This window comes from Prionailurus bengalensis, chromosome B1, assembly GCF_016509475.1.
Source record: "Prionailurus bengalensis isolate Pbe53 chromosome B1, Fcat_Pben_1.1_paternal_pri, whole genome shotgun sequence".
In the NCBI taxonomy this organism is placed as follows: domain Eukaryota; kingdom Metazoa; phylum Chordata; class Mammalia; order Carnivora; family Felidae; genus Prionailurus; species Prionailurus bengalensis.
Genome location: NC_057344.1, coordinates 169,304,625 through 169,326,289, shown reverse-complemented (window position 1 = coordinate 169,326,289; position 21,665 = coordinate 169,304,625). Strand labels below are relative to the sequence as shown.

Genomic DNA, 21,665 nt, shown 5'->3' with positions numbered 1-21,665 from the left:
ACTGTAGATGATATTTTATTTAATAGTAAGTGTGAAACCTAAGGCTATATTAAAAAATGTATGCAGATAAAAGAATTTGAAGTCAGTAATGCTTATCTTCCTATATTGTACTAAAGAAATGATACCACGAGTGCTGCTCAGCTTGTATAAACTAACCACAGAGGAGATGAGCTCTATAATTCTTGAAGATATTTTTACCATCTCTCATCCTATTCTTTAGTAAAATTCCATGATATTATGTATTTCTTTCCGTAGAAATGGTGAGGCAAAAACTGTGAAAGCTTATTTCCACATATGCAATCAGAAAGAAATCACTTGTCATTCAGGCTGACCTTTCAGCTTGCTATTAACGTTTTTGTCTCTTAATTTGCAAGAGGTAACTTCCCAATTGTTTTGGGGGAAGCTTTCAATCTGGTTGTCAGCTAAAATAAAATTTTAGTGCATTCTTAGATGAAGTCTTTTTCTCTTGCAGGCTAAGGGTTTATTAATCAATCCCAGGGCTATCTGGATTGGACTCCATTTTGATTTATGTTAAAACTCTAACCTGTCAACATCATGGTTGAACGAAATCATTCTCCAGCTTGAGATTTTAAAGGAATATTGAAGACAATGTGACAATTGAGTATTTTCAAAGAAGAGTCAATAGAAATCAAGGAATTCCAATATATTTCCTTTTTTTAATAAATACATAAAGCTTTTTACCATTTCCCTCAATTATTTTGATTAACATGATAATAGTATCTTTCAGAGCATTATTATACCAATTTTCACAGCCTGATGTAAGGACTCATTTCACAGAAATAATCATGACTAGCATTAATAGATGAATGTCAGTGCCATAACACAACAGCATAAGGCATATTTACACCATCTTAACATACAGAACACCATACACATACACAAAAAGTCACAGATCCAGACAAATAAAATCAATCTCTTAGACAGTTTACCTTTATAGGCTTTGCCTGAAACATTTTTTTTTACTTTATTTTTTTGTAATTTTCTTTCCAAGCAACAAACAGATCTTCCCTATGTCATGTGATTTATTTGTAACATTGTGTTCATGCAAAAATAATACTTGTTTTATTGCATTAACATTTAAACAGTTTTGGATTTGGGTCCCAAAACCATCATCTAACATTTTACTTGATGTTGCTTCATCCATATTGTCATTTTAGTTGGAGTGATATGATGATTTGTTTTCGGTGAGTTACAAAATGACAAACATATCCAGTTGACCACAGTTCAAAAAATCAAGATTCTAAGCTTCTGGATCATGCACATTTTACTTTCATTCTTGCAAATGGTTTGAGTCCGATATGCCATTTTGGTTAAACATTTATTTATTTATTTATTTATTTTCTCTTTTCAAAATCATACTTCTAAAAACAATAACAACAACAACAACAACAAAAAAGAATGAAAGAAAATACTGTCCCACATCCACTGTTCACAAAAAGGAAGAGCAGCAAGAATCACACTGACCGTTGTTAGGATATAGTCAGGTGGCGACACCGTAGTGAACATCGAATGTCATTGAAATACTGCAGGAATGTGACTATTACTATAACCCGTACTTCTGCAACAGTTCAGATTGCCACTGGCGTTTGCGCTCTGGAAAATAATCTGGAATGTGGATTTTTTTAAAATCCTGAATACACTTTTTCATTTCTTCTTCCACACTTAGCTTCTCACAGACTTTCTTTTTGGACAGATTTGTTTCCCGGGACTTGCTGATGAGTGTCTGAAAGAGTTCACTGTTTCTGCGTTTGTCGGGTGGGGGCATCCATTGCACAGGTGCTTTTTTGGAAGGGCGATCCAATGTTAAGGTGTTGGGCTGGTGAGCTGTCGCCTGCTGGGCATTGGGTGGGTTGTCCTGGGGAGTGCTTGCCTCTGAGTGGCTGTCACAGCTGGAAGTGGAGAGCTCATTACAGGAAGTCCCACTTTCACTGCCTTTATCTGTGACTTTGTCATGTTTCCTATCTTCATGTTCTTGTTTAGGTGACACTATCTTCTGAGGTGGTCCTAAAATGAGAAAAAAGAAAAAAGAAAAAGGAGAACAACTAAATAAGAAGCGGGAAGGTTAAATTAAATAAGCTTTATATTTTTAAAATTTTAAACCAAGAATATTTATCTTAAAAAAATGTTCTATGTTGTATCCGTTTATATTTGAGGGATTGAATACAACACCTAGGTCTAGTAATGCACCTTGAAACATGCAGCATCCTGGTTAATTATTTATACAATCAAGTGTGGGAGGTTTTCTTAAGTGAGTATTTCTGCTAGAATAGATCATCAATAACTTTATACTAAAACGATTTTTGTTATTGTAGTTACTAGATCCTGAAATCCAACCAGATATCATATGTAAATATTTTGTTAGTCCCATACCTGTTTCATTAGACACTTTGTTCATTTTGGTTCTAATTATTGGGCTAGGAGTCTTTTGTGTATATATTTTGCCACTATAAAAGCAGAAAGTACCATTGCTCTATTTTACAAAGTAGCCGTATTCTTGAGGCCAGAGGTCCAACAGCATTGTTTATGTTTCCAAGTGGGAGACTGGTTTAAATCTTATCCTCAGTCTCTTAATCTTGTTTCCAGTATTTCCTTGAAGAGGGTTATGAAAGTGATGTAAGATATATAGGTGCCTATTATTATGGTGAAAAATCCAGCAGAAATATAGTATTTTCTTAAAATACAAGGCTTATCATTTGAGGTAAATTACCTAGGAGGACAATTTTCAGAAAGTGATAGTTTGCCAAGATAATTATTTCAAACACACAAATGGTTTATTTTCAAGTGGGAGCATATCTTATTCTTTTTGATTCTGCTGTGAGATTAGGACCTCCATTTAACATTTACTGAACACTACCAGATACCCAGAACTATAATAAAACCTTGATTAACTAAAGCCCAACCACTGAAAACTAGGTTATTCAAATCTTATTTTTCTCTTGTAGTCAACTTTTGTAAACACATTATATAAATCAGAATGGGGAGTGGGGAAAGGCATCAGTGTTTTTAAGCAAAACTGCCCAGATGATTCTACAGAGTTGAGAACAATTGGTCTAATTCATAGGGTCTCAACCTGGGACACATATGGAATTACCTGGAAAGCTTAGATTATTGATGCCTTGGTCTCAACCCCAGACATCCTAGTTTAATGAGATGGCACCCTAGTTTAATGGCCATCGGGCCATTTAATAGATCCAGGTGATTTCAACCTGTAGCAAAATTATGAACCTTTCCTCATTCTACTATAATTAAATGAGTTCATAAGCAGTATGAATACTTTATACTACTCAGAAAAGTGAGGAAACAAACCAACTTTATTGAAAAAAAATACTCTTCATAAAAGCATGTACTATGGGCAACATGCTCTTGGGTGTCATTGCCAATTTTCCCATTTAAAATCAGAAGAAACAAAAGGAGATACTGAACATTTGAGTGGATGAAGTTTGAGTTGGGTAGGATTAAAGATTTAAAATACTTAAGAACTTTTTGGAATGATGGTAAAACTCTATACCTTGATTGTAGTGTTATAGGACTGTAGGCATTTATGAAAGCTGATAGAATTTTATAACTAAAATGGGTGTCTTTTGGTAGGTAAACTATATCTCAATTGACATAACCAAAAGCAAACAGAAACCCTTAAAGAATATGTACCTATTTGAGGGAAGGTCTTAACTAATATTTCATACTTCGTTTGCAATACAGTAAAAGTATAAGAAATGCTGATGCTTGTGAAAGCTTACTAAGAAAGCATACTAATACATTTCAAGAACGTTGCAACCGTGAATTAAAGAACACAAAAACAAGCAGTTTTTTTTAAGCCTCTGTTGTTTTCATTTATGCTAAGAGAGAATGGGAGTCGGTCTGAGGGATGGGGACAGAGGAGATGTACTTGTAGCATTCCTTGTTGCCTTATTCAGGTTCATTCTGAACACTCCTCTGTCCTTAGTGGCTGATGGGCACAAACTATGTCCTCAGACTCCCTTGCCTTCTGGCGTTCAGTCGAATTCAGCCAGTGACAAAGACTGGCAAGACCATGCCCTCACCCCATCCCACCCCCAAGATTTCTCTGACCTGGGTGCTTTCCTGGACTAGGAGGCATAGCCCTGTCTAGCAGCAACTCTCTCCACGTTCCCCCTCTCTCCCTCCCTCTGCCACTCCTATTTCCAAATGTTATTAAACAGAAGTTCACATCTTCAGGTCGACAAGTGTTAACCATGTCCACTGTAATCGACATGCGGGTATTGCCACTCTGTTGTAAACTGTCAGTAATTAACGTTCCTAAAATTACCCAATACGATATCCCTTCTCTTTCTTCTGGGACCCTGACTATTAGACCCACACCGGAACTAACCATCTTTTCCAGCATTATTTATAGGATCAGTATTTTAGTGACATCAGATTTTAGTGGCAATAATACTGAAAAGGATATGGGTTTAAAGTCCTAGTGACCTGGAATCAAATTCTAGTTCTCTGGAAAATAGTCCTGTGGCCTTAAACAAGATACATAGCTCTGCTAAGCCTCAATTTTCTTATCTGTAAAATGGGGTAGTAGTACTTTCCTCATAGGGTTATTTTGAGATTAATTGAAATACCCTACAAAAGGGTGTAGTGCAATAAATCTCAACAATGAGAGTGTATCATTGATTTCCAGGCCATCTCAGGAGATTTTGAGTTTGCTGAAGGAGCTCTGGGTGGTGGAGGAGGTGCAGAGTCTATTTATATAATTATCTTTATGGGTGAGTGTGATCTCAAACTAGCATGATGCCCACTAGGCCACTCCAAAATAGGATATAAATAAATGCTCTTTACCCTTCCTGTCAATATCCTTCATTACTTCAACCTGAAATCCCTACAGAAGAATCTATGATTTCATTCCCAATAATGACTAAAGGATTAACTGCAGATGCCCGGGGAAACCAATTTATATCTAAGGATAATTGAATGATGAGAAATCATTTTCTGTTAAGACGCAGGGGAATAGACCATTTGATAAATATACCAAAGCAGAAAAGTAATAACATCAGAGTGGAAAACAGGACAGAGAAAGGGTAGTAGGTACCACCAGAGCAAATGCTTCATTCCATTTTGATTCACTGGAAGGAAGATGCTGAAAGACATGCTAGGGAGGGTACAGAGTTACATAAAGTCCAAGTGTTAGCTAAATAAATTACAAACAATTATTATGCCTAATGGCATTACAATTTATTCATGGAAATAAGCTTCCTCCCTGTCTTTCCAATACACACACAGACACATATAGAAACCCCACAATACAACAGATGCAATATATGTATGTATGTTGCAAATGAATTGCTCTTGTAGTATAAGACAGAACATCCAGGAAGACTTCTTTAAAGAAGGCATTAATCAGTTTGGCCAATGGAGTTGTACTGAGTTACCACTATATTCCAGGCACTGTGTTTGGATCTAGAGGAAGTTCATAGTAGGTGCTCTGGTGAAGTTCGAAGTCTATTTTATGATATTTTATAACATTAAGTGTTTGAAATCCATGGACACTTTAGAGTATCTCCCACTATAGATTTTAAACTCTGAAAAGAAGGAAGTGGGAACCTGAATTTATCTTAGGAGCTTCTTTTTTTTTTTTAAGAACTTAGAATAGGTACAGATATTAACCAGAAACAAATATACACTTGTGTTTTTCATTCCTTCCGTTTCATAAGCTATCTTTAGGTAATGTGGGCTCACATCAGCAGACCAAAGTGGCTCAGATGTTTATATTATGACTTAAAGAAAAGTGCTTAACTTTATTTTGTCCAGACTTTTGAATGTACAGAATACTATGACAGTTCTCTGTGTAAATCAATGGGAGTAACAAATAGACTCCTTTTAATTGATGTCAGAATTTTTGATAATGCATAACATATTATGTATTATTATTGATATTTGATTAAGCATACTTTAAGTAATTACTGATAACTTAGTGGATTCAAATTGGGGCTAAGATAAAATAACAATGATTTATGGGTTTTTTATGACATGAAATTTAAGAAAATTTAAATAAATTAAGAGGAAATAATGATTTACTCTAGTTGCTTAGTTTTCTTTTTTTTAATGTTTGCTTATTTTTGATAGAAAGAGCACAAATGGGGGAGGGGCAGAGAGAGAGGGAGACACAGAATCTGAAGCAGGCTCCAGGCTCTGAGCTATCAGCACAGAGACTGACACGGGGCTTGAACTCATGGACTGTGAGTTCATGACCTGAGCTGAAGTCGGACGCTCAACCGACTGAGCCACCCAAGTGCCCCAAGTTTCTTAGTTTGCTTGGGAATGCCTGCTAATTGTAGACTTCCAGGGATAATTTAAAACTTTTATTTTATATCATTCCATTCAATGATCCAAAGCCACATGAAATACTTTAAGTACAAGATGAAAAGTAATTTAAATAGCACTAAGTCCTGCATATATGGGAACAGCATATGTCTCAGAAACTTCTCTGTGGTCTCTTCAACTAGTAATAGAATAAAACATATACCTAAATGACCTTCCTAAAAGCATTTTGGTCCTGACTTAAAGCACGCATTGGATTTAGTTTAAGAAAATGAAACATGATTTGGTGGGCTTTCTCGCATCACATAAATAAGTTCACCAGTAATTATTAGAATAAGCAACAAATCAATGAATAAGCCAATCTTTTACTTATTGAGGATTTAATCTTTAAAAGGAGTTAATTATTTATAAGTATACATTACATATGTATACCTAGAAACTTTCTAAAAAGTATTTGGATAAATCTTTTCATTTGGCTATTTCACATTAAATAGATTAGGATTTTCATCTAGGAGTTGATCATCTTTCAGTGGTAATGACAGACTTACCTAGGAGACCTGCAGGTCAGCTAACTAGGTCATGCATGCCTCTCCACAATTATTATTTTTCAATTTTTCCTTATTTTTTAAGGAACAGTTAGTGTACAACATACACACACATTATCTTCATTTATTACACTCACATTTTTTTTCAATGTGGGAAAGGCCCGGAAGGTCTGTGTTTGAGCTTGGCTAAGCCACTCTAAGAAAGTATTTTGTGCCCATCATGTAACCACTCTAAAATTTGATATTTTTTTGGTTAAAATGTTGGGGTTTGTCCCTAAGATCCTTTATGGTATAAATTTCAGTAATTCTAAATTATATAATGAATAGGAAGGGATTTTCCAGGCAATAAAATTCTAATCAGATTTTAATATATAACGAACACTAAAGAGTTACCATTAATAAAAATTACCTCTTAAAATGTGGAAACAAATTCAATTGCCCCTAAAGCACTTCACAGCAGTACAGGGTTCAAGGATAACTTTCTCTAAGTTTACTGATAGGAAGTGTAGTTTAGAAGACATTATCAGTGTTTTGTTGTTGTTGTTGCTGTTTGTTTGTTTCATTAACTCTGTTCCTGTCGTGGAAACACAGCAGTGAGAATAACATGTAAAGCAACACAGTGCAGACTGGCGGGGCTCACATCCTAGTTCAACAACTTACCAGGTGTGACCTCCTTGGGTGAGTTTCTTTGGGCCTCTGCTTCCTTACATTTAAACTTCTCGGAGATGTGGCAAGGATTAAATGAGCTAACACATGTAAAGCATTTAGGAGGGGCCTGGCATGTATAAATGCCCAAAATGTTAATTACTACGACTAGCAAAAACAACCCATGCTATTTGGCCATAGCATGGTCTATTTGTTAATCTGAATATTGAGAGGGCTAACAGAAGAACCCACATACTTCCACTCGAATTCTGGCTTTACACAGGCTACCTACGAACACATAAAGTGCAGGTGTCTTCCAGCTTCTTTAGGCCTCAGTTTTGTGTCTGATAAAAATGAAATAAGAATATAGTAATACCTAGTCACAAGGCTCTAATCAGAAAGGAGATACTGCATGTTGAAGCAATCCGCTGTGACGTTCTCCACAATAGGTCTGAGAGGCTATGAAGTATTAAATTTTCATGCCCAAAAAGGAATTTATTTGAGAAAATAAAGCACAAAAGCTCTCTTTTATTAAGATGTGTGAATTAAAGGCAGTAATAAAAACATCACATTAAACAAAATAAAATAAATTGAAAGTATCACAATGGGCCAAAATTGTAACATAGGGCGAAACAGGGCTTTCAATTAATTCCATTGAATTTTATTGCACTGGTACGAAAGGGCGCAAATTACAGCTTGTCTAAGTCATTTGGGTGGCGAGTGTAGTACAGAAATTAAATGTTAATATTTTCATCTTCAAAAAAGACAAGTGATTTCTGGGTAGTTCTGGGCATGGGCATGTTCAATAAGAGGGATTCCATATTTTTTCTTGGAATACACAGGCATTTCCAAAGGCAGTCTATGTGTACAACTGCACACTTGAAAAAACCTTTTATTTTAATCTCTTTACCTGCCTAGTGATGATAAAAAAGACAGAATATGTAAATTATATCTGCAACAGGCACAATTCCCAGAAGGGAAATTACCCTTTAGTAGTACTAAATCCAATGGTGTGCGAATGGTTATGTGGCACTTGAGCAGAATGAAACAATCCATCTTAAATATTAGCACCACATGTCTCTAAGTATTAAGCGGTTGAATCAAAAGGGAAAAAACTCCATTTTGATTTGCTAAACATTTGTTGAACACCTACCGTGTACCAGGCATAGTGTTAGTTACAAGAGGAAGGACACACACACACACACACACACACACACACAGATCAGGTTTAGGGTGACAGTAATGCAGCTGTATCTGAAGTTTGACTAGGACAGGAGGAGGGAGTAGCATTAAATTGTGATTGGAGTGATCTAAGGAGTGGGCATTAGTTTTCATACATCGGTTAAATTCTCACACTTCATTGAAATTTAGAGTTCACATAGGAGATGGGTTCATCTTAGAGTAAAGGGCTATTTGAAAAAATAAAAATTAGTTTCTACATGAGAAAAATTAAACTCTTCTTTATGTTTTCTATAGTCTCTACTGTCTATAGTCTCTACTATCTCTACTCTACTGTCCACTGTGTGTGAAAAGAGAAACACACTGCATTATTCCTTTTTACATCTTGATGTGATTAGTCACTAGTCCATTCTTCTGATCCATCCTGTACCTGTTAACTTTTTACTGTACTTATTTATTTACAGTATGTCTCCCAGCCCTAAATTGTAAACGCCTTAAAGGTAGAAACTACCTCTCTAGCCTATTATGAAGCCTCAATCAGAGTAATTGCTTGAGCAAATTAATAAACTTATCTTCACCTCCCTGAATTTCTATAGTTTCTACTACTTACTATATCATTCATTACCAATTGAACATTCAGTTTCTTTTAGGTTCCTAAATGTTCACCAAGATGACCATCAAGTGTTAAGAAAGCTCCCATCAACCCCATACAAATATCTATCCCAATGGTGTCCTCTCTTCCTCAAAATGGTTATAGTTTCCATGAGGGCAGGGACTGTATCTTCTGTTTCCTTATATCACTCAGTTCAGGAACTGATTTGTTTTGTCATGGCACCTAATGTGCTAATAAAGTAAGTAAATGGAATGTAGCATTAGGAAAAAAAAAGTGGGAGAAAATATATGTTTAATTGAACATATACTTGAGGAGGTTTTCAAAAGTGGTCTTATTGCCTTCCATTTTACACATCTGCGTCCTCCTATTAGTTATTTCTGTAGATGACACCCCAGGTCACCTTTGGCTACCCAATGGATTCATTTTTTATTTCCCATTACTTCCAGGTCCTGTTAATTCTACCCTTACAGTGGCTCCTGAATCAATTCCTTCCTTTCTGCTCCCATTTCCACAACTTATAACAAGTTTCTCATCACTTCTTACTGTGTCTCTTAACCAGTTCTCTGATGTCACTTTGGTCCCACTTCAAACCCTTTTTGCACCATTGCTGAATAAATATTCCTGAAGTCTAATTTCATCAAGTATCTCACTTGTACAAAACCTTCTAAATGGCTCATTCTGCAGACAGAACGAAACTTGAATACCACAGTCTGACATTGAGGATTGTCCTCAGTGTGACCCACGTGATTATCCCCGCCCACCTTGTAGTGCTCCCCATATAGTAGCCAAAATATACTTGTTGTTTCTGGTAAACGCCTTGCTCGATTCATGTCAGTTTCCTCCCCCCCTCGATTGGACTGTATTCCTTCCTTGCTCCATACCTTTCAGAATCTGCTCCAAATGGTGTTTTCAGCATAAAACCTTCCATTCTCACATTTGGATATAATCTCTTGCTCTCTTAATGACCCTGAGCAGTTTGTTTGAATCTATCTCAAAGTACTGAGCCTATTTTGTCTTAAATAATAATCCCTTCTATGCTAATTTTAACTTTCATCCCTGTGTTCTGCCCCACAACACATGCACACACACATACACACACACACAAATACACACATACAAACTATATTAGTCACTATAGTGTACAGAATACACTATAGTGTATTTCTGTTACATTAGTAACAGAAATTCCAGAAGCACCACCCCATGACTGGGCTCACACCAATTCAGTAACTCTTTATAGAATTGAGTTAAATGAAATCAGTATTACCTACAAAAGAATGTCTAAACACACAGGGACTTATTTTATTCCCCAAGAGCTTCTTTTTTTTCTGTTTTCTTTTAACTAGAAAAGATAAACCCAAGTATAACTAAGCTTACCAGGTGTAACAAAAACAAGCAAAAAACAAAGGAGATGAGCCTTTGGCAGTGATTTCTAAGATGGACCTTATAGTCTCTCTAATTATTCAAAAATCTTCCTTTGGGAAGGTTCCTATATTATTTCGTTGAGATTATTAAAAGGAAATAATTTGGGAACCATAAATAATGAGGAAAATCTATCTCCTTTTCTCTGCAGAAGAATTCCACATCACTTATGTGATTGCACTGGATTCTTGCATCTAAATATTCACTTGCCCCTTTGGAAGCTCTATCACATGCGAAATGGTTACAGACACCTTGTAAGAGGTCTACATTTAAAACATCCCTCCACATTTCACTCATGGGAGCTAGAATTCTGTGGCACATTCATTATTTTTGTGTTTAAATAAATAAATAAATTCCCCTTCAATTCCACCCCCACCCAAAAAACCCTCCATTAAGATGCTCACACTTATCTTGGACCCTGTCATTAAGAACCTGTCTATTTCCAGGTTCCCACTTCCAAATATGTCAATCCTTATTAATTGATATTATCAGAGTGTTTTTCCACCTGCCTAGGCGGTCACCTTCTAATGACCTCCCTTTGCACAGTCACATTCTGTATAAGAGGGATAATTTATCTGTTTTTCACATTTGTGAACGCAAGCCTACTCTTGCTTATTCCACATCCATAAACTGTGGATCATAACACCTACACGGTGCTTGGCAAGGATTAATGAGAGGTTGTATCTACAACGCATCTGATGGCCCTGGGAGGGGAAAGAAAGGCGCTCTGTAAATATAGGCTGGGGGTACACTTACGATGTGCTGTGTGTAACACATTTATGTGAACATAAAACCATGCTGGCTGTAAATTATCATTGCCTATTATAAATACTAAACAGCTGCCTCAGGCTTGAGAAAAAACTCTTGACAACAACAGGGAAAGAAGAGGTTGTGACGGGGCAAAAAAAAAAAAAGGGTAATACTCTTGGATTCTAGAAGCAGTAGCAATTGCAGACAGAAAGTCACAGTTGAGGGATTTTTATTTGTCAGATCTCTTCAGATCTTGAGTGTCTGCCTGCCAGTAAGTACTTTCAAGTACTTCTAACAATGGTCAGTGAGATGTAACATTTTGTAGCTGCCATACTATTTAATGTGAGTGCCACCTCTTTTCACTTTGAGATTCATAAAAGTGTGCCTATTATGGAGGCAGCTTCGTGCAAAAGCACTACAGTGAAAGGAAAATGGAAGCATATAAGCTCAGAGCAGAGTTTAATGTGAAGTTGTGTGACAGTAAAAGAAAAAAAAAGAAAAAAAAAAGCTCCACCTTTGGAAATAGCAAAACTGTGTTTCAAGTGAAGTTCTGACACCTACTAGCTATATGTAGCTATGGGCATCTCCAAGGTCATTTTCGTATCCTGCTTAAGAAGGATTAAAGATATGGTGCCTCAGGGTGCCTGGGTGGCTCAGTCGGTTCAGCTTCTGGCTCTTGGTTTCGGCTTAGGTCATGATCTCACAGTCGTGAGTTCGAGCCCTGTGTTGGGCTCTGTGCCGACAGTGCAGAACCTACTTGGAATTCTCTCTCTCTCCCTCTTTCTTTGCTTCTCCCTTATCTCTCTCTCAAATTAAATAAATACACTTAAAATATATATTTAAAAAATATGGTGCCTCCCTCCTAGAGTTGCTTTAAGTCAAGATGTATGTGAGGAACAGCCTTAGACTAGGCTAAAAAGCAGCCCCCCCAAAAAATGTATCCGTTCCAAATATCTGAAACCTGTAGATGTCACTTTGTATGACAAAGTCTTTGCAGATGTGATTAAGGATATTGAGATGGTGAAATTATTCTGTATTATCCAATTAGATCTTAAGTCACTTACAGGTATTCTTACAAGGGGGAGGTGGAAGGACATTTAGTACACATGGAGAAAGGGGCATAAGTGTGACCATCAAGTCAGAGATTGAAATGATGCGGTATTAAATCAAGGAGTGCCAGCAGCCACCAGAAAGACGCTGGAAGAGGCAAGCAACAGAGGTTCCCCTAGAACATCTGGAGGCAGGCAGATGCCTGCGGACACCTTGGTTTCAGCCCAGTCAGAGTGATTTTGGACTTCAGGCCTCTAGAACTGTGAGACAGTAAGTTTCTGTTGTTTTAAGCCACAAAGGATGTGGTAATTTGTTATAGCAGCCACTGGAAACTAATACAAGTCTGATGTCTGGCCCCCAGTGGATGTTAAGTTATGACATTTTTTTAAGTGAAAATATTATCCTTAACAACTGGATGTTATTTGATTGCATTATAGGATCTAAGTTTCTCTATTAAAAACCAATCTCTTGGGGCATCTAGGTGGCTCAGCTTGTTAACTGTCTGACTCTTGATTTTGGCTTAGGTCCTGATCTCACGGTTCATGGGTTCGAGCCCTACATTGGGCTCTTTGCTGACAGCATGGCACCTGCTTGGGATTCTCTGTCTCTCTCTCTCTCTACCCCTCCCCTGCTCATGCTCTCTTTCTTTCTCAAAAATAAATAAACATTAATAAAATAGAATAGAACAGAATAAAATAAAATAAAATAAAATAAAATAAAATAAAATACAATCTTTTGCAGTGCTGCCAGATTGTCATCTTATTTCTCTTTCAACTAATAGCCCATAAGATTTTAGAAAACTGTTATCATCTCTAGTCTGTTTTCTCCAATTATATGAATTAACCATTATTTGCAATAATGAGGTTTATAGTCTCCTAATGTCACATCCCAATATACCCTACAAAGTAATGTTCCCACAAAATACCCTTTTTCTCTCTCTACACACACATATACTCACACTCACCTACCCTCATGCACATATTACACACACACACACACACACACATTTATATATATATGTACACACACACACGGTATATATAAATACGTTATGTATTATATACACACATCATATTACACACATATATACACGTGGTATATCTACATAACCAGAGAACTGTCTGTCCACATACATGTCTAGCACCTGATCATTCCGTGAAGTTCTAGCACCATGAGTTGACTGCCTTTGGGACATTTCCTAAGCTTCAAATACCACATGCAAAAAAATGAACTCAATATTCTTTTCCCTGTAAACGAGTTCCTCCTCTCATGCTTTCTATTTTTCTTTTTTATAAAAGCAGCACAATCTTTGTAATCAGTCAGCTTTTAGAGTCTTCTGCATTATTTCTATCCCTACCCCCCCTATTGATTTCCTGCTCATGTAACAGCCACCTAATCCTGTCGCGCATACTTTGATAATGTCACAGTCATTCCCTCATTTCAGTCTCCTCCCCACAGTTGTGATCCTCATTAACTCGTATTGAGTCTACTGTAATCACCTTCTAACCTCTTCCCGAATCTACTGAAATGACATTCTAGAGATCTTTTCATCTCTAATATCAACCTCCTACAATCCATATTAAAATCCCAGCTACATAAGCACTGAAACATAGCTTTTATTACATATTTGTTCTCAGAGAATATCAAAGTTTTTCCACAACAATCCAAATCTCCTAGCCCCATGAATAAGACCCTCTATGGTATGTTCTTAACTTAAACTCTCAAACTCATTCTTCTATTGCTTCCATTCTCTATGTAAGCCAAGTTGGAGATATTGATATCATCCTATTACATGTATTCTTGTCTTCAATTCTTCACATCTGTAAATTGTAGGTTGATTTCTATTTTGTACTATACTTAAATAAATGGAGTATTTTTTTTTTAAATTTTAGACAGACAGAGAGAGAGAGAGAGAGAGAGAGAGAGAGAGAGAGAAAGTTTTAAGAAGGCTCCACACTCAGGTTGATTTGGGATTCGATTCCATGACCCTAGGATCATGACCTGAGCTGAAATCAAGAGTCTGATGCTCAACCCAAGTACCCTAAATTGAGTAAAGTCATTATTGGCTGTGTGTATACGTTTGTCTGAGAATACATTTGGTGATCCTATCTATCTTATATAACAGACCCCAAGCCCCAGGCTGTAGGCATGGGTTTATAAGGTAGACTCAGCCAATCATAATGCCTTACCAACGATGTCCATAATCTAAGTCAGGGATGAGGGCTGGGAGGCAAGTAATCTGGGTAGATTAATAACAGGAAATCCCTAGAACAATAAACCACTGATGAGGGGAGAGAAAGAGAAGGCTTTTACATATCTGGCCAAAAAAGCTCTCAGATATGACTGCCAATGACTAAGTCTCCCAGCCCCAATTATACCAGATGAGAATAGGAGCAGAAAGCAAGTTTTAACAGAGTTTGGGTGTCTGACTCCATAATCCCTCTAATAGGTGGCCAGCTCCACCTGTTAGACAAGGATTTCAGACCAAATAAAATATTAATCTTATCAGAAAAATCATTTTATTTAAAAAAAAATTTTTTTAACGTTTATTTATTTTTGAGACAGAGAGAGACAGAGCATGAACAGGGGAGGGGCAGAGAGAGAGGGAGACACAGAACCGGAAGCAGGCTCCAGGCTCTGAGCCATCAGCCCAGAGCCCGATGCGGGGCTCGAACTCATGGTCTGTGAGATCGTGACCTGAGCTGATGTCGGACGCTGAACCGACTGAGCCACCCAGGCACCCCAGAAAAATCATTTTAATACACCTGTTTAGATATTTGATTAGATGCACATAACTTTGAAGTGTAACTGAAACCTCTTTGCTTAAGCAAGGTGAGTTATATGTTCTTTGTATTGTCATTGGAGAACTCTAAAACTTAATAGTAAATGCATAAAGTTAAAATTTTAATATACACTTTATGTTACTGATCAGAAAATCGGGAGAAATTTACAGAAACTATAAAATCAGTATGCATTTATGAGCATATCATTGTAATAGGAATATACACTATTTAAGGAATCTCAGGGATATACTTTTATTTTACTTAACAGGGCCATGGGCTCCCATCCCTGCCTTAGAACCTGCGACTAGTGTGGATAAAATACTACCATTGTCCTATACTAAGTTCCTCATCGATTCCTGTGTCCTGGGAGAAAAGATCTGTCTCAAGAAGTAAATAAGTGTGTAACACAAAGATACACACAGACCCACAAGCCAATATACACTTCATTACAGAAGTATGGTCAAATGCAGAGAGCAAGATGTATTATAGTGAAATAAGTGTTTCACGCCATCACTGTATGTCATCTTTTTCTGTGTAGCCAGTAGTTAAAGGAGATAATGAGCTGAGGAAAACAAAGTAATGCAACCAGGATCGTTTCTCTTCGTTCATATTTTCCCAAGTGAGTACAACACTATAGTAATATCGAACTTTTATTGAACACTTACTATGGGCCAGGCACCATGCTAAATGCTTATACATGGCATCTCATTTACATCTGACAATAACTTTATAAAGTAAGGGCCTATCATGCCTTTTTTACTCACGAGAAAACCAAGGCTTAGAGAGGTTATGTGACTTGATGGGTCACATTTAGGAGTGGCAGAGACAGGATTCAGAGGCTCACCTGCCAGACTTCAGAGCTTATGCTGAGTTAAGCTCTGAGATACACTGCTTCAAAAACCTGAAAATGCTGTTTAAATCAGCTTCTCTAAAACTGTAAACTAGAGCTACAATTACTCAGGAGCTTTAAGTAATCTGATAAGATTAAATCGTGATGCACAGCTATAAAAATCTGAGAATAAAAGTGCTTAACTTTACCTAAGTGTTAGAATTTCTTTAGATCATCTACAGTATACTATTTTTTCTATCATACCTGGCTATTTTAATAAGAAATAAATTAAAAAGTCTAAACAGATGAAAATGAAGACCATGCCTTCTAACCCTTTTCTTTGTCACCATTACTGGGGCCAAAGCCCTTTAACCAGACAATCGCTATTTATCAAATTTAAGATTTCCCCACATTTAAAACAAATGTTTATGTTGCAACATCCTCAGAAAAGCATAATTTTGAAAATTTAGGCCAATTTCAAAAAAAAGTTCTTTTACGTTAATTAAATAAACACAGGTCAAAAAGCAAATAGGGTTTAAGGAAAAAATATATAAGTAAGATATGAGGGGTGCCTGGGTGGCTCAGTTGTTTGAGTGTCTGACTCTTGATTTTAGCTCAGGTCATGATCTCACAGTTGTGAATTTGAGCCACGCTTGGGATTCTCTCTCTCTCTCTCTCTCTCAATCTGTTGCTCTCTCTCTGCCCCTCCCCCATTCACTCACTCATGTGCATGCTCTTTCTCTCTCTCTCTCTCTCTCTCTCTCTCTCAAACAAAAAAAAAGTTTTGAATCCCACTATAAAATTTACAGGGTGAAAATAATCAGGAAATTAGATAAGCAGATGTAGAATTATAGCAGAGAAAAACCAGAGAGGATGAGGGAATTATCTTAAGACTCATGACCTGTCAGATGCTATAATTTCCAAAATATCAGAATTATATTTATACTATTAGGCACTTTTAAAACTGAGCCTTTCAATGATAGGCACCTTTTGATCAGGAAACATTTTCACATAAGGCCAGAAATTTCTGCTCAGAGCTTTCAGAGCCTAATTAAATAATGAGTAGATTCTGTCAGGACTGAGACACCTTGAACTTCTCATATCACTTTATAGCGCACTTAGTCTAAACCTAATATTTCAATAGCAGCAGTAGTATCAATCTCCCTCTCTGACATTAAAGCCTCACAGATTAAAAGTAAAAGATTGTGAAATGGTGTTAATGAAACCATTACCAGACAAAAAGATGTACTGGTAATACTTTCTATGTGGATCAATCAAAATGGCTATGTAAAGGAAGAATTTGCACTGGGAATACTTTTGGAAAAGCATGTTTAATTACAAGATATACTAAGAGTCATTTATTAAAGCTCGAAGATAGAATTTTTTTAATATACGAAGCATTAGTAATAGAGTCTGCTCCCAGTAGGATGCATTAAAGAACTCTCCATAAAGCTCTGAGAACACAGGATTCACAGAAATGAATATTCTGCTTTGACTTCATGTAGTTCAGGGAATATAATCTGGGGTAGTCACCATTTACTCACTTCACAAAACTTACTTAAACAACTTGTATACCGTTTGAATGAAAATTCAAATATATATAGTCTTTTCAGGGCAAATTTTTCCATAACAAGGAACTAAACTAGGGCTACATTTTCTCAATTACAAGAAATGTACATGAAGATCACTAATTAATTGGAAATTAGGACTAACATTATGATTCATTTTAATACAACTGTGACTATATATCAATATTAGAGAAGGACAATATGTTTAATATGTTTAGCCAATGATTAAAGATTCACAACTCCTTTGCTTGAATGGCTGGCTATTCCACTTGTCTTTAATGTGCTGTGAACTATTTTACAAGTAGAGCTCCGAGGTCAAGATCAAAGATCATATAGAAAACTGAGAACATTCCGAGTGTGTAGATCAAAAAGCAAATGAGAATTATTAATGTTTGTTTTTATTGCATTTGTTCTATTAACTTATCCTTTTTGGTTATAATAGCAAATATATACATATACATAGAATAAAACTTTATAATCAAAATCTTCAATATGATGTGTCCAATTTGCCTAAACTTAAGTATTTAATTAATAATATAAAGGTTGTTTCATAACTCAGTTTTTGGTAATACATATTTGTTAAAAATATTCCCTTTTAGCACAGTGCATTCTATAAAACTCAAAGGAAAAATGAATTAAACCCATATCACTTTTATTAGTACTACGTATTTTTGAAAATCATCAGGGAATATGGCATCATGCTTGATGTCATAGAGACTACAGAATATATTCTACCCTAGGGTAATACAGTCTAGAAGGAAAAAGAAATGGAGGCGATTGAATCAAGATGGCAGAATTTTTTTTTTAATGTTTTTATTTATTTTTGAAGGAGAGAGAGAGACAGAGCATGAGCAGGGAAGGAGCAGAGAGAGAGGGAGACACAGAATCTGAAGCAGGCTCCAGGCTCTGAGCTGTCAGCACAGAGCTCGATGCGGGGCTTGAACTCACAAACCTGAGATCATGACCTGAGTCGAAGTCGGATGCTTAACCGACTGAGCCACCCAGGCGCCCCATTTTTTTTTAATTGCTCAATCTCTTATAAAACCTTTTAAAATGTTATGGCCAGGAAGTGAAGGAGAAAGAGAGAGAACAAATGAACTAAATCCCTGAAAGTGTTAGAAAACAAAACAACCATTATGAACAGAATAAATACTGGGAAAATACTGGGTTACAGAAAGCAGATGTGATTAGTCTAAAGAAGAGTAGAGAAAGCATTGGCTTGACGTGCTCACAGGAAAAAATAAAAAATAAAGAATAATTTAGTAGAACTCAAAGCCCAGAGTAAATTAATTAAAAGAAATGGAAGGAATCTTGGGTCAGTTATCAGAAGACCTGGGCCTTGTTTATATGGCTGGGCTGATCCATTTCCCTAAACAGAAGGCAGAAGAAGCACTGGTCCTACGACAAAAATCCAACTGTTCTCAATCAACTGTCTCTCTGGGGATAATTCCTTCAATGAATGAAGGTAATTTCAGATGTCTGCTATAAGCGAGGGGGTAGATGGATGAACTTGTAAAAGAAAGGCGATCCACCCAGTAAAAGACCAACAAAAAAACCTCTCCTTGATTTGACTGCAGGTAAGAAGTGGGTACTGTGTACATGCAGTTGGGATGGCCTCAGTCTATATACTAGTTAAATATCAACACACTCTAAAATAAGGTCATCCAGTCAACATATACTACCCCCTTTCCCCAGTAGGGCAGAGCCGAAGCACTACAGTGTCCTGCTGGAGAAATATACTTGAAAATCTTTTGGGCTAAGCATATGCCATCTACCTATACTGTATAAGTTAGCCATTCATTCATTAATATATCAGAAAACAAAAAAAAATAATAGACATTTTACATAAATAAGAGCATTAGAGAGAGAGACTTGATAAACAACGAAAATATTTTGTCTGGAACAAATATAGTTCAGAGATTAGAAGAAAATTAAAAAAAAATTCTATTTAGAATCCTCAGAGAGAAAGGAGAGGATATTAAGTCTTTAAAGAGCTGACAACTAAGAAAGTATATTTGGGGGGAACTAAATATTTTATTATAAAAGTAGAATGTGATAAAATGAGCACATAGATGAACATGACTAAAAATAAAATTAATAGTCTAGAATAAAATGTCACGATAGTTACTTAGAATTTGCAGCAAAATGATACATAGATGGAGTATAAAAGAATAATCAATCCAGCATGTCCATACCTAAACAATAGGGATTCCTTAAAAAAAAGAGCAAAATGAAATCAGCGGCAATAATAACAAAATAAATTATAGAAGAAAAATGTCCATCAAGTATCTTAGGCATACTTTTAAGATTGAAAGTGTCACTGAGTTGGGGCATCTGGGTGGCTCAGGCGAATAAGTGTCTACCTCCTGGTTTCTGTCAGGTGGTGATCTCCCGGGTTCGTGAGATTGAGTCCTGCAGTGGGCTGTACGGTGACGGCATGAAGATTACTTGGGATTCTCTCTCTCCCTCTCTTTCTGCCCCTCTGCCACTTTAATGTCATTTATTTTTATTTAATGTTATTTATCTACATTTATTTAATGTTATTTATTTTAAAAATAAATAAGCATTAAAAAAAAGAGTCACTGAGTTTCCAAGCAACGTAAAAAAAAAGTCACCTCCTAAATGTATCTCCATGAACTATCAGAATTTCAAGGTAAAGAGAGAATTTTAAACACTTCCAGAGGAAAATAAAACATCCTACAGACAAAATATTAGGGAAAAGTTTCAGTGACTACACCTGATTTCTAGAAGACCATGAGTCAAAACCTTTGAAGGTTTTAGAAAAAAAAAGTAGTTTGAACTTAGAGACTTGTCCCAGCTATCTTAGCATTCAAATGTAGGAATTATTTGTGGAGACACAAATACTTTACCATCCAAGGGTCCTCAATGAAATAGTTCGCCAAGGTTACACTCCAGGCAAAATGAATATCAAGTTTCATTTGTTGATTCATGTATTTAATACTTATTGAGAGTCAACACATGGAAGACATCTTGCCAGACAATGGGGGAAATATGTAAAATGCACAATTATGTTTAATTTATCTAACGATGATGATAAACATTTATTTCACAATCACACAAAGTAATGCTGAACTGTAACTGCATTAACAGTGGTGTTAACTGACATCATGATATTTTAGGAAGTTATGTTTCCCAAAATGTAAAGGAAGGGCTTCTCTAAGGAAGGAGTCATAAAGGTAAAGAAATCATAGCAGATACTGGATGACTAGGAGAGAGAGAAGCAAGATACCTGAGCACGAGCAAGGTGCCATTTGCATGGAAGTATGAAAAGTCGGAAAACTCAATAAAGGCAGCACACTTATGCAACACGGCCCAAGTTAGACCACAGAGGTTGTAGATCATTCAAGTTCTTATAAGGCACCAAAAAGAAATTTGGCATTTGTGCAATGAGTAAAGGGAGTACACTGAAACAATTTAAGCCAAAGAGGAAGTTGGGAACAAGATCGAATATGTTTTTGTAACCACCACCCTGAAATGGGAAAGAATGGCTTGGGAGGGGACTGTAGGCAGATAGGGCAATAGCAACTAGATGCCTCTCCCTATTTTCCAGGTGAGGGATGAAGACACATTAGAGTAGAATCTTAGTGGTGGTGGTAATGATGATGGAGACACGTGAAAATAGCATAGAAATTTAGAACGGAAAAACCAATAGAATATAGTAATGAACTGGTGGTGAGTAAGGAGAGCGTCATGAGGAAGGTAGATATATCATGATGACACTTATGTTACTGGCCTTCATAATAGATTGGATGGTTCTGCCATATTGAGGTGGTAGATACTGGTAGAGAACTAGGTGTATTAGAAAAAAATCATGAGTTCATTTGTGGTCGAAACTATTGAATATAGACAGTTTAACATACCCATGTAGAAATTCAGGTATGCTTCGGAACATATTCTCTTTGTATCTCAAAAAATAAGGCCCCTGAGTCCAAGAAAGAATGCAGAGAGCCTAAA

The 21,665-nt window shown here is 36.4% G+C and overlaps 1 protein-coding gene across 1 annotated transcript in view; it reads right to left on the bottom strand.

Moving 5' to 3' along the window:
• Positions 1 to 649: 649 nt before the first annotated feature.
• The window catches only part of KCTD8 (potassium channel tetramerization domain containing 8), a 253,847-nt gene continuing 232,831 nt past the window's right edge, over positions 650 to 21,665 (bottom strand). The window contains exon 2 of the mRNA XM_043572749.1: positions 650 to 2,025. Within this exon, the coding sequence (XP_043428684.1) occupies positions 1,565 to 2,025 (461 nt within the window). The 3' untranslated portion in view covers positions 650 to 1,564. The remainder of the gene's footprint in view (positions 2,026 to 21,665) is intronic.